Source organism: Zea mays, chromosome 3, assembly GCF_902167145.1.
Source record: "Zea mays cultivar B73 chromosome 3, Zm-B73-REFERENCE-NAM-5.0, whole genome shotgun sequence".
Lineage (NCBI taxonomy): Eukaryota > Viridiplantae > Streptophyta > Magnoliopsida > Poales > Poaceae > Zea > Zea mays.
In genome coordinates, this window is record NC_050098.1 from 4916997 (window position 1) to 4931275 (window position 14279).

Consider the following 14279-nt stretch of genomic DNA (forward strand, 5'->3'; position numbering starts at 1 on the left):
TAATGCAACTTTAATAGTGGTGAGCTCTTCAGTATTAATGCAAGACTCCTCTTATCTTTCTCACTAAGTTTCTTTATTCTTGTGTCGAAGCCGACTATTAAGTCTATTTTCCCTCTCTCTGCTCTCCCCCCTTCTCCACCTCATCATTTAGTCGGCTTATATATAAAAGGAATATATCGGGTGCAAACCAACGACGGTGGCTAATGATTCTCTCTAACACGTCAGTCCATTCATATATAGGGAAAATATTTGATATAAATCAATCCCTCCGTGCAATCGTGCAAACTTCTAATCTGAACCACATGATGTTGATCTAAGGGGTGTGCGGGGAGAGTGGGAGGGAGAATTTGAAAAAGTGTGATTAGCAGCGGATGGTTAAGTGTAAAATTATCCACGCCCTGTGTCCCTTGGATCAACATCATGTGGCCTAGATTAGAAGTTTGCACAGTTGCACGGAGGAGTTGGTTTGCTTCAGATATGTTCCCTGTGTATAAAGGGACTGACGTGTTAGAGAGAATCATATTAGACACCGCCGTCACTTCTTTTTCTTAGATTTGTGAATGCTCAAGATGCTGCCAATGCGGTACTAGCCCAAAAAGGTCGTGAATTTTCACCCGCACATGCGGATACCGTGGAAACGTTGTTGTTATTGCTACAGTATTAATTAGCAACAGATTAAAGGATTGTTGTTCTAAATGCCTAAGAGACTCATCGTGTGCTTGTACCTTAAAATTTAGGTGCATCACGGTCATTCCGTTGAAAAAGTATAGTTAAAGATAAATAGACGAGTTGGATGAGACGGTGGGTGTATTACCCATATCCAATAACGGTCTTGTTTGTTTTGACTTCTAGTAAGCTCCTGGTCGTCAGTCTCAGTCTAACTAAACGCTTCGCTTCTTAGTACATTTCTGTGAAAATTGTGAGAATTGTTTATATGAAAATCGTTTAAATCAACGTGAATGTAAAATCCACCCAATCATCGTGACAGGAGGAATTCGTCGCTTTCTAAATCCTAAACCATGCAGATCCCTTCGTATTGCTTTGCGTACAAACTCACGATATCCAGATTCTCGTAATAGCCAGGTTATCCAGAAAATCCAGATTATCAGAAAACCTCTCCAGATAAAAGATGTCGCAAACATGCCCCAACGAGCTTGAACAGCGCATGCATCGCCCTTTTTACTCGGGCAGTCGGACGGATACATACATATACAGCGTTGATGCGTGCATGCATTGAATTTCCTCGCCAACCGCCCGCTGCGTCGTGAATTCAATTCTCCATGGCGCCAGTCTGGTAACTTCTGCTCCCGTTATTTAACACCCACGCGCTGCCTGCCTGCCCAGCGCACCTCATCTCGCTCCAAGCACACCACCACTCCACAGTGCACTTCACTCTCTACAGCAACAGAAAAGTGAGCAGCAGACAGCAGCAGCTGCTGCCATGGAGGCGTGGAGATCTCTCCTCGCGAGCTTCGTGCTCGCCGTGCTGGCCGCGCAGGCCTTGGTGGCCGTGGTCGAGTCCAGGACCGGTCCCGTGGAGCAGGCGAGCGAAGGTAGTACATTACATCTTCTTTCTTACGCCGTGTTCATTCAGACGCTGTGTGTAGCAACGTTGATGACCTTTGCGCGCGTGCGTGGTACCTTAATACCTTTGCACCGCCGCTGCAGGTGACGACGTGAAGAAGCCGGACTGCGTGCCGGGGATGGACCCGCGCTCGTTCCCGGGGACCGGCGGCGGCCACGGCATCACGCCCGTGACGCCATCGCACGGAGGCTCCAGCTCCCCGACGCCGTCCCACGGCGGCGGCGGCGGGTACGTTCCAACGCCGTCGCATGGCGGGACGCTGCCTTTCCCGTCCCACGGCGGCTCCGGCTCCGGCTCCTCTCCGACGTCGCCCTCCACCGGCGGCGGCGCGTACGGTGGGTCTCCGTCCACCCCCGGCGGTGGCGCGTACGGTGGGTCTCCTCCGTCCACCCCCAGCGGCGGCGGCGCGTATGGTGGGTCTCCGTCTACTCCCAGCGGTGGCGGCGCCTACGGAGGCGGGTCCCCCTCGCCTGCTCATGGTGCTGGTGGCGCCTATGGGAGCTCTCCGACGCCCGCGTACGGCGATTCCCCCTTGCACGGCGGCATCGGGACCTCGTCACCGACGACATTTGTCCCCATGGACCCCCACAGCTTCGGCACCTGCGAGTAAGCCACTAGTAGTCTACTACATCTACATCAGTACGTGCATCACAAGTTCACAACGCGTCCATGCAACATGCATGCACAGTTTCCGTCAGCATGCATGCATGCATGCAGTCACTGATGAACAAAACTAAAAGTTCCATCATCGTCGATCGACCGAGCAGCTACTGGAGGTCGCACCCGATGGAGATCTGGTCGGCGGTCGGCGGCCGGTTCCCGAGCACGTCATCGTCGATGGGCCACTTCTTCGGCGCGGCGGCGGGCAGCGTGGGCGGGGCTGACGTGATGAGCATCCAGGACGCGGTGGGCAACACGCGGGCGGACGGCACGGGCGCGCTGCTGCGCGAGGGCGCCGCCGCGCTGCTCAACTCCATGACCCGCGCCGGGTTCCCCTACACCACGGAGCAGGTCCGCGACGCTTTCGCGGCGGCGGCGGCGGCCGGGTCCGACGGCGCGGCCGCGGCGCAGGCGGCGGCCTTCCGGAAGGCCAACGAGGGCAAGGCGTAGCTGCCTGTGCTGTGCATATGCATGTGTGGTTAATTAGCTGGAGTGCTCCGGTCGCTTAATCTGTTGGATTTGATGGTTTGTTGGTTGTGTGCGCGTGTGTTTCAGTGATTTGCTCCTTTTTTTTTCTTTCTCGTGGATCTATCGATGGATGAACATGAATGAATGAACCGAACTGCACAGCTCCGTTGTGAGCTGATGCATGCATGCACTAGCTAGTAGCTACTCGGTGTCTAACCTGTGGAAAGAACACTACGGAGTGAAGTGTAGTACTGCTAGCTTGCAAAGAGATTACTGCACGGCGTATTAAAACCATTCACGAGATCTATTAGATGCTACTAGTATTGCGGAGCACATTAGAACGCCGGGTAATACAACCACGAACACAAAAAGAACATCACATACAAATTAGCGCGTACATCGTACGAAATCCAAACCAATTTCTGACGGTTAAGTTTGCGATTAGAGCGCTGCTCTACATATGCAAGTCAGGAGGTGTTTGGTTTCTAGTAGACACTAATTTTTAGACCCTCTCTTTTATTCTATTTGAGTCCCTAAATTGTTAAATGTGGAAATTTCATTTTATTATATTTGAGTCCCTAAATTGTTAAATGTGGAAAATAAAATAGGGTTTTAGTTTTCGTATCTGACAATTTAGGGACTAAAATTAAAAAATTGTAGGGATAGACCATTATTTCAGAAAAAAAGACAATAAAATCATCACTACCGAAATCGAGCCTTTGCCGAGTGCATGCCTGGAAAACACTCGGCAAAATTTTTGTCGAGTGTGATACTTTTATAATTGTCCCAAAATTGAACATGTAGGTCTACATAGTGTAGGACACACCATAAAAAGTTTGGTTGGCAAAATAAAATAAAAATATACTTTCCCGAGTGTCCAAGGAAGGCACTACAAGAAACTGGTTAAAGAACGTGGGTGAAAAACCGTCGAACTTAATGTAATAGGCCGTCGAACTTACCATAAGAACGTGAGTTTACCGACGAATATAGCCGACGGCGATTTTTGGACGAACTTAAAGAAGTAAGTTCGACGACCCCCACGTTCTTAAGGTTAAGAACGCGGGTACCGTCGAACTTAACATTAAGAACGTGGGTACCGTCGAACTTAAGGTTAAGAACGTGGGTTTTTAAGTTCGACGGGGGCCGTCGAATTTTTTCCCATAAGTTCGACGACACCCACGTTCTTACGGTTAAGTTCGACGGGGCTACGTGGCCGTCGAACTTATGTGTCCTGCGTGGGTCTGCGAGGACTGCACAATAAGTTCGACGGTACCCACGTTCTTAACATTAAGAACGTGGGTACCCACGTTTTTAACCCTTTTCCAGAAAAAAAATAAAAAATACAGAAATGAAAAATTAGACACACATAATATCATATACAACACAGAATAACACATACAATATAGATTTCAAACACATTGATATATGTTCATATCACAAATTGACAGTCCAAATACATAAGTTCACAAGAATTGGAGATTGTACCAGTAGTAATACAACACACAGGAATTGAAGATGCATGCGTCCATCAATCCCTCAAAACTCTGTTCCTAGCTAGACAGTATCCATCTGTCACTAAGAGAAACATGTCAAGAATGGACACCCTAGCTCTAGGTGATGTCTGACTTCCAAAGACGATGTCCTTCATTCACTCCAGAGCAGATACAGCAGCTGAAAATGCATTTTCAGATGGCAGCATGTATGGTAACTGAACAAGGAAAAAATATATAACCAATGGATGTCAAATTTAATTGCAGATTCTTACCAAAGAGAGAGAAAGCAACTAGTTATATCAGACAATATTAGTATCATCAACAAGCAACAAAAAGAATACAGGTACTAAATAGATATTAGTGTCGTGAGAAACATATTCCTCATAGACATAAATGTAGCCTGGAACCACAGGTAATTTGGTAAAACTGATAACTCACATATTCCCTAAGAATTTGCAGATATGTTGGAAGGTAGCTGGGTTTCAAGTGCTATGCAAATACATGCTTCCCAAATAAACCCAAAGTCAAACAAGGGTAAATAAGGAATAAAGCTGTCAGCACAACCTAATATACAAAATTTGGGTTCTATTCTAGTAAGCAGTAACTTCCCTAATTTGCTTCAGATAGAGGCTATGGCATGCATTACCAGTACAGATTCAAATGTTACAGCCTTACAGGAAGAGTTCAAGATACGTTCAGAATTTTAGATTGCACCATAATAGAAACTAGCTTAAAGCCTTTTAATGTATAACCACGGCCATGTTTTACTTCAAGAAGGCGAGCAAACCAACACCCAATGGATCATAAAATATCAGTAATGTCTTAAATTAGAGTTTGCTTTAAATCCACATCAAACCCAATATATATGTAAAATTACACCATGAATACTAATGAAGAAAACATTTGAACAAAATGGAAAGGAAGAAACTCACTGTATTAGGATCCCAGATTCTCACTATGTGCTTATCAGCAGTGATCAGTTTAGGTTCAGTAGAATTAAGTGTATGGTGCCATTTGATATTTAATATTGGGCTACCATACCTGAAACAGATAACAGCAATTACATGCCCAGTGAAAGGTACAATATGTAACTCAATAAGCATTCAACTATTGATTGCATTTCAAAAGTAATAGAGATTTGGACCCGTTGTTTACAGCTTATTCTTCCAAGACACATTAAAAACATACAGATTCAAAAACTTATTGCAGCAGTTGTATCTGCTTTTTAACAAAACAGACAGAATGTGTGTGAAATGGCATGATATTAGGATGGAGAACCAAGAAAAGGTAAGGCCCTGTTTGCAGAAGGAAGTAGAGTAAGAAAAACCCATCCAATGAGAGCATTCCTTCAGAAGATTTATGTAGAAATGGTTGATTGGCTGGAACTAACTTTTGATAAAGATTAACAAGTGAAAACCCTTCACAAGAGGAAATAGAGACTTACATGTGATCCTTAACTCTCATAGGAGAAGACATGCGTAAATCATATATTGATATCTACAGAAAATCCCAAAAATGTTGATGCATACTGAGATTAAAAAAATAATGAAATAAATATAGAAAATTTTAAAGGGATAGCTGTCATGTTTATATAAAAGAAAAAGATCTATAAACACCACTAGAATAGCATACAGCACACTGCTGTTAAGTACAATAGCATTTATTGCTGGTGATTTGGAGGAAAGAGAAGCAAGGAATCGTCCCTGCAGAAGTGATTGGGAGGAAGTGAATTCAATAAACCAACAGAAGGAATGTGTGCATATAATGCAGTCACAACCAGAACTGATACCACCAAAATCAAATAAGGCATATGTCATATAGCTAAGTGGAACACCATTCAAAATAATATGTTTATGTTGATCTTTGAATCAGTATTGGGTGGCAAATAAAAGTGTAAAATATGATGTTTTGCTGATGACTAATACAAGATAAACAAACAACTAATATTGGTATGCCTATTAAGCGCTGAAATTAGACCTGCTCTAGGTTTATCCTGTACAGATCTGGTGATGAAGCAGCACATAGCAAGTCGCAGGACCAGCAATCGTAGGCCATGTCCCTTCCCACTCTGTCAATAAATAATTGTGGGGATTGGCAATATGTCAGATAGATATTGGACAAACAGTATTTACAACCTTTACAATGATTCCCTACTAGTAGTTGTTACCATTAGAATTTTAACTTCTCTGTTTAGACTCGGAATCTGATAACAAATACAATATGTGTTAAATTAGTACTGGATATTTTATAATGCAGAAAAACTTATATTTCCCTAAACCATAAAGAGGAAGACAACTAAATCCACAGAGGTGAGAGGTTGATGTTACTAGCATTTTTGTTCAGTTCTAAAATGTTCTCATCTACAGTCTACAGGCATGAGAAATTCAGATCTCAAAAAAAGTAACATACAGCCTAGTATCATTCAGATAAAACTTAGGCTCCCTTTGCCCCTTTCTATTTTGTAATCTTCTTTGTATGACAAAAGCCCTCTTTCTTTAGCAATCACAAGATGAAACAAAGCAACCCAATGATGATGAATCCAAACGAGGAAAAGCTCTAAAGAACTCCCCAGAGACCCACTTACTTGCACAGGACTCATCGCATCCGCGACTGCTCTTGCCTTCTCGCTGTCCTCGTCCTCAAACTTGATCAGCTGGCTCTCCAGCGTCGTCCTCCTCTTTGGCGTCTTCGCCACCACTGGCAGAGCGTCGCCGTTCTCGCTGCTGCCACCCTGAGGATAATAGCAATCAGTAACCAAGCCAATGCTTAAGGCTCAAACAACAATGACTACAAAACTAGTTGAGATGACTCAATTCGTAAGGCTCAAATAACAATGCAGCAGCGGCAATGGCTAAATCTAGATGCGGGGAGATTACATCAAACAACCTATGAATCGCCTAGTGAATTTTAACTGCAAACGTCATCAAGTTCCAACAATCCAGCCTACAGATTACCACGAGCACTCCATCAAAGCTGCAGATTCCCACCACAACACCCCCAACCAAAAAAAACATGTATCCAACCATCACAGGATCGCGAAACGATAGAACAGACCAACCCCCGCCCGCCCCCAACAAAGCTTTGCTTATATAACCTAGAAAATTCAAGGAATCGATTGATTGATAGGTCCGCACGGGGTACCATCTACCAGTACCAGCCAAACAACCGAAACCCTAGCACGACCAATAACATGAGCTGAAGCCCGGATGAGGAGGGGGGAATCAGGAATCGAAGGGACGAACTGAAGGGGTGCTCCAGCTTGAACGAGCTCCTCGCCATCGCTCCTGCTCCTCTTGGTCTCTCGATCGCTGGCAGAATAGAGAGCAGCTACCTGGAACAGATAAAACAATCGGGTAGGGTCCTACGCCTCAGTCGCGGCCGCAGCCGCGGCGCGGACAGGGAGCGAAGCACGGCGAGAAGACAGAGCGCTCGGTTGTCGCGGGAGACGGGGTGGAGTTGGCTCTCCGTGCGAGAGTGGGAGGAACGAGAGGAGGGGAGTGAGATTGTCTTTGGCGATGCGGCCCGCCTTGTTCTGAGCATGGTGGAGGAGCGGTGGGTCTGGCGGCGGCGCGGCGGCCGCGGTTGGGCACGAGTCTGGCGGCGGCTCGGCTGGCACAGTGGTGGCGGCGCGCGAGGTGGAGGAGCGGTGGCGGAGGCGCGACGAGCGCAGTGGCTGGTGGCGGCGCGGTGGAGGAGTGCGTGCGGCACGTGCAGTGGGCGAGAAAGAAGAGAGTCGTGTGGGCGGGTTGGGGATTTAGGGTTTTAGTTAAGTTCGACGGTGTCCACGTGGCCCACGAACTTAATATAAGAACGTGGGTACACACGTTCCTAATACGATAAGTTCGTCGGTTTTAGCTAGGGCGCACGAATTTAAACTAAGAACGTGGGTACCCACGTTCTTCAACAAACTCATGAACTTAACTCAATTAAGAACGTTGGTACCCACGTTCTTAATTTTACCCACGAATATTTATCAGTTTCTTGTAGTGAGGCACTCGGCAAAGCTTGCTCTGCCGAGTGTCAAACGGGGGGCACTCGGCAAAGAAGATTCTTTGCCGAGTGCCAGAACTCGGCTCTCGGCAAAGGTAACACCGTCAACTTTAGACGGCGGCTGACTGCCCTTTGCCGAGTGTCGCCCTTCGCCGAGTGTTTGTCACTCGGCAAAAAAATCCTGTGCCGAGAGTCCTGCTCTCGACAAACGCCGTCGTTACCGAGAACAGGAATTTGCCGAGTGCGGCACTCGGCAAAGCGCCAAACATTCGACAAAAAGACCCGAATTCCGATAGTGCATAGTGAAAGTCGCCTAGAGGGGGGGTGGATAGGCGAAACCTGAAAATTAAAACTTTATCCCCCAACTAGATCCTTTGATTAGTGGTTAGAACAAGATGAACAATTATCGGAATATAAAAACTAAGTTCTTGCTAGTAAAGAGTATAGCTTTCAAATAATGCGGAAGTGATAAATCAATACAACTAATAATTCTATGATAACAAAGCAGGAAAGCTTAGATGGAAAAAGGGCACTAACTCAAGTTCTTTTCTTGCGGAGTGTTGCTTCACTTAAATGAGATTTTAACTTGAAGCAACACCAAATGATATGGGCAAAGAATAGTGCAAGAGAACTTAGAGTAAGGTAAAGCAAACAAATCACAAGTAAAAGCACAATGAACACGGGTGATTTGTTTTACCGAGGTTCGGCCCTCGAAGGCCTAGTCCCCGTTGAGGAGTCCACTTAAGGACGGGTCTTTTTCAACCCTTTCCCTCTCTCCCGATCACACAAGGATCGGCGAGCTCTTCTTCTTCTCAAGGATCACTCTCGATCCCACAAGGACCACCACAATCTTTGGTGTCTCTTGCTAGCTTTTACAAGCCTCCAACACTTTGGAGGAAGTTCGAATGGGAGTCAAAAACTCCACGCGCAAATGAACACAAAGATGTAGCACACACTATCTCTCAATGAATCTCACAAGGCGCTAGGGCTAAACTCAATTGAGTAGCTCTCAATTGCTTGCTCTCTCTCTTTTGTGGCACTTGTGTTGGTTGTAGTGGACTAAATCTTGTGTATAGGATGTATCAATGAATATGGGTGGTTGGGAGGGCTTGAGTATGTCAACTAGATGACTTGGAATGTTGCTTGGACTCCCACACCTTGAAGTGGCCGGTTGGGGTGGTATTTATAGCCACCATCCAAAAACTAGCCGTTGGAGAAGTCTGCTGGCGATGGGCGCACCGGACAGTCCGGTGCACACCGGACATGTCCGGTGCCCAAGCCACGTCATCCTATCCGTTGAGATTGGAGCTGGTCGACCGTTGGAGGCTTTGTCCTCATGTGGCACCGGACAGTCCGGTGCACACCGGACAGTCCGGTGCCTCTCTGATCCTCTGCTCTGACTTCTGCCGCGGGTACTGTTCTGCACTGTTTCCTGTCAGAGTCGACCGTTGGGCGCAGATGACCGTTGCTCCGCTGGCACACCGGACAGTCCGGTGTACACCGGACAGTCCGGTGAATTTTAGCGGAGCAGTCTTCGTGAAATCCCGAGGCTGCCGAGTTCCTGAGGCCGCGTTCCGTTGGAGCACCGGACACTGTCCGGTGTACACCGGACAGTCCGGTGAATTATAGCGCGCCGGCCCCCAGACTTTCCCGAAAGTGGCGAGTTTGAGTCTGCGTTTCCTGGTGCACCGGACAGGTACTGTTTACTGTCCGGTGGCACACCGGACAGTCCGGTGCGCCAGACCAGGGGTGCCTTCGATTGCCCCTTTGCTCCTTTCTTTTGACTTTTGTCTTGTTCTTTTTATTGGTTTTATGTTGAATCTTTGGCACCTGTAGAACATATAATCTAGAGCAAACTAATTAGTCCAATTGTTTGTGTTGGACATTCAATCACCAAAATCATTTAGGAAAAGGTTTAAAGCCTATTTCCCTTTCAATCTCCCCCTTTTTGGTGATTGATGCCAACACAAACCAAAGCAAAAATATAAGAGCATAATTGAACTAGTTTGCCTACGGTAAGTGCAAAGATTGCTTGGAATTTAAACCAATATTGATTTCATAAGATATGCATGAATGGTTCTTATTTAGTATTTTGGACCATGATTGCACCACAAGTTTTGTTTTTGTAAATTCTTTTTGTAAATTCATTTCAAGGATCTTTTGCAAATAGTCAAAGGTGAATGAATAAGAGTTTGTAGAGCATTTTCAAGATTTGAAATTTCCTCCCCCTGTTTCAAATGCTTTTCCTTTGACAAAACAAAACTCCCCCTAAAAGAGATCCACCTCTTAGTGTTCAAGAGGGTTTTGATATACCATTTTTGAAATATTACTTTCTCCCCCTTTTGAACACAATAGGATACCAAATGATAAATACTTTTGAAAAGCACTAAGTTTTTGAATTTGGTGGTGGTGGTGCGGTCCTTTTGCTTTGGGCTCATGTCTCCCCCTTTTTGGCATGAATCGCCAAAAACGGAATCATTAGAGCCCTCGAAGTGCTATCTTCCCCTTTGGGCATAAATAAATGAGTTAAGATTATACCAAAGGCGAAGTCCGGTCTTTTAGCTTTGGGCTCTTACTCTCTTCCTGAGACGAAGTCCTTTTCTTTGATGCTTATTTCTCCCCAAGGAATAGAGAGTTGCTTGGAGTGATGGCGAAGTATGATATACGGAGTGGAAGCCTTTGTTTTCGCCGAAGACTCCATTTCCCTTTCAATCTACGACTTAGCATAGTAATATACTTGGAAACATATTAGTCGTAGTCATGGTACGGGAATAATAGGATATTTGTACCAACATGAAAGAGATATGATCAAGAGATATGTCAATTAAGCATGATCATAGTTCTATATAACATAGTTTTCTCCCCCTAAGTATGTGCATGGAGAGGAACACATATTATGGCCTTAAATGCCAATTGCACATAATTAGGTTAATGAGAACATATCTATATTATACAGAATGTGAAGTGCAATGTGTCATAGTATATGAGTGATGCTCAAGACAGTTTATGCACTTATGAAAGCATGTTGCAAACATTTTAAGCATTTTCCTTTAAGGATTTCAAAGAGACTTAAGGACCATCCACCTTTGGAACAAAGGTAGCTTATCCTCGTTACAAGGTTAAGCTTTAAGCTCTTTGACAATAGAATCACTTCAACTAGTTTTAGCAAAGATGCAATAATGCATGAGTGAAATTTTAAGAGGTTAAACTAGGTATGAAGCAGGGATAAATGCAAAGGACATGCTTTCTCTTCCTTATGTATAAGATATGCAAAGAATGCTTATAAGAGGAAGATTTAGGTACAAGTTTAAATGAAAGGAAGTGATTTTACCCTTTTGTACCTTCTCATAGAGACGCTCTCTTCATTGTGCTTTGTCCTTAGTCTTAGTTGCTTAAGACCTATACTCAATGACAATATATGGAAATACTTTGCACAAGAGAGAGTTCTACAACTAGTGATCTTTTTCAAGTTATTGTTAGCATATATCAAATGGATCACAAGTTGCATAAATGAATCATGAATTCTCCTTTTTCCTTAGTGCATATCAAGATAGATGTCAATCAAATTGAAATTACATGAGGCACTAAGAAACATAAGTGATAATCGAAGTTGTTCAATGATCAACCAATATGCGATCAAGAGAGAACAACAAAGGCATTAAATTTTCAATCAAGCTTAAAAATAGGAGAATCCAATAAGCATGCTACTTTTAGAAATGAAAGCAACAAACCTTGATGAAAGCGATATTACTTTTAACAAGTTTGATTGATGTGAAGTAGCATACTATATGAGAAACATTATTCTCATGCAAGAGACTATATGAAATTTCTAAGACAAAGCAATAGTCTCAACGTAATCAAAATATAATAATGGACTCCCCCTACAGATATGCATCAAGTAATTTAAAGAATTGATTTCGATGCATTCACTTTTAAGAACATAAAGGGAGAAGCATTATACATTTTGATCAAGGCTCATAGATTTTGCAACACATAACTTAAGCCTGGTAACCTCATAATGAAAAAAGGATTTAGAATGCTTACAACCACATCATTGATTGTTGTGAAGACCTTATTGTCCAGGTAGATGTTGTTGTCCTTGATGTTCTTTCATTTGAGTGTCCTCCCTTTATATTTGTCTCTTTTACCTTCCAAACTTATTGAAAATACTCAAGAGACATGTTAATAGCGCAAGGGAGTCTATGGTGAAGGATGATTACTTTAGATAATTAGCATACAAGATTCATCATCCACAAGTCACACAGACATGAAGTAAAATCCTTAACATTAGTGCATTTCATTTGAGAAAAAATGAGTGAGCACCTTTTAAGCATTTTAATAATCATTGGAGATTTTACTTTATCATATTGAAGTTAGTTAATCATCACTTGGAAGCAAATCAATATGATAACATGTATATAAATATCGCAAAGGCATTAAATAGATTCTAATGGACATAAGCATTAAGAAAATGATATTTGAATGCATACTTAGTTAATTTCGGTCCAATAAAGAATCTATTCCTCTCAAGAGTAGAGTATGATAATTTAGATTAAATACTCATTGAGATGGGAACTATACTTAACTTAAGAAGATGAGTTCCCATACCTTTGCTTTTACCTTTCTTCTTTTGGGTGAAGATCAACCCATGAGGCTTGTGTACTTTCCCTTCTATACATATTTATAAGTAAGCTCAAGAGATACGTTAGCAACACAAGCACTAGTTTCCATTTAGTAATCATTTTGATAAAGAATGAGAAGTTAGATTTAACAAAACATGGAAACTCCATAGCATGAACTAGATTATTCATAGATGATGTTATGCTCAATTTTAATTCATAAATCAGGCATAACTAATCCTTTGAGATTATAGGAATAAATCTAAATCATGATTTGGAAAGCGATAAATGTGAAAGAATCATATCCAATTGAGCAATAAGAGATACAACATGAATTATTGGATAGAATTTCCTAGACATGATGAGACACGCATTTCCATAGAGAAACTTATTCTCTACAAGTGAGACTACTTAAATTACTTAGATAAAAACATTAGTCTCACTTTTCTAGCTATAGAGAGAATTTTTCCTTTTATAAGTGTCCTAAGTATTTGAATTTCTTACATGACACCTTATTCTTTTAAGAATATGAAATATCTCTTTATACCTAGAACATGGCAATAATAGAATAATTAATGTAAAGACATGCCATGGGAACTTGCAACAATTTAAAGCATGTAGATTGTCATAATATAGAATTGATAAATACACAATCTACCATATGAGAGGAATTTCTTCAAAGAATGATGACATAATTTTAAAACATGCTTAAGTGCTTTCTATTTCTATGTGACTACACAAGACACACGACAATTTAAGATAATTGCACTTAAGAATATAAATGTTACCATCCTTTGATTTTCCTCCATGTTGTAGGCTTTGATATTCCGCACATGATGATTCTTTATTTCCTACAACATTAATATCTTCCCGAGATGATATGAGTTTTGAATACAATAAATTGAAGTAACCTTGGGTCAATCTTGAATATGTAGATCATTTGAAGATTGATAGCTTGAGTTGATAAGAATTGAATTAACTCCCTCAAGCACCCCAAAGGTTCATACCATCTCCTTCTCCTACAAAGCTTGTCAAGCACATTTTGGTACCCATCGCTTGATGGGTCCGTTAAGGTTAGTGAACAAAGATCTAGGAACCCAAGTGTCATTTGTGCTAGCGCTTGGTAAACTTGTTACCTTTCTAGCACAAGTTGCAATCTTGGGTTGCCTAGTTATATATGAATCTAATGACAAGTTAGGAGTGGGAATTTTACCAATGGGACAATCTTTGCATTGATGTCCCTTCTTTCGGCATGTGTAGCATAGGCGTTTTCCAAGTTTTGAAGATTTCTTCTTTCTTTGTTTGTTGCTTGCTACATGGTTAGTAAAAATTTTCTTTTCTAACCCTATGCCTCTTTGTTTTAAATGGGGACAAGATCTAAGTAAGTGTCCCTTCTTGGAGCATTTAAAACAAAGTCTATCATCCTTGTTAATAATCAAGCCATTAATATAGGGACATGACCTA

At 42.7% G+C, this 14279-nt stretch overlaps 1 protein-coding gene across 1 annotated transcript; it reads left to right on the forward strand.

Annotated features, from left to right (window-relative positions):
• Positions 1-1343: 1343 nt before the first annotated feature.
• Positions 1344-2915, forward strand: LOC100283935 (meiosis 5). The gene is made up of 3 exons (NM_001156833.2): positions 1344-1553; positions 1669-2191; positions 2353-2915. The coding sequence occupies exons 1-3, from the start codon at positions 1442-1444 to the stop codon at positions 2693-2695; spliced, it is 978 nt and encodes a 325-aa protein (NP_001150305.2). The 5' UTR covers positions 1344-1441; the 3' UTR covers positions 2696-2915.
• The last annotated feature ends 11364 nt before the right edge of the window (positions 2916-14279 follow it).

Bases quoted from the DNA above. Each gene is read 5' to 3' on its own strand.
- LOC100283935 (NM_001156833.2), top strand. From the start codon at position 1,442: ATGGAGGCGTGGAGATCTCTCCTCGCGAGCTTCGTGCTCGCCGTGCTG. The intron at 1,554-1,668 runs GTAGTACATTAC...CCGCCGCTGCAG, and splicing joins CGTGGAGCAGGCGAGCGAAG to GTGACGACGTGAAGAAGCCG. The intron at 2,192-2,352 runs GTAAGCCACTAG...TCGACCGAGCAG, and splicing joins CACAGCTTCGGCACCTGCGA to CTACTGGAGGTCGCACCCGA.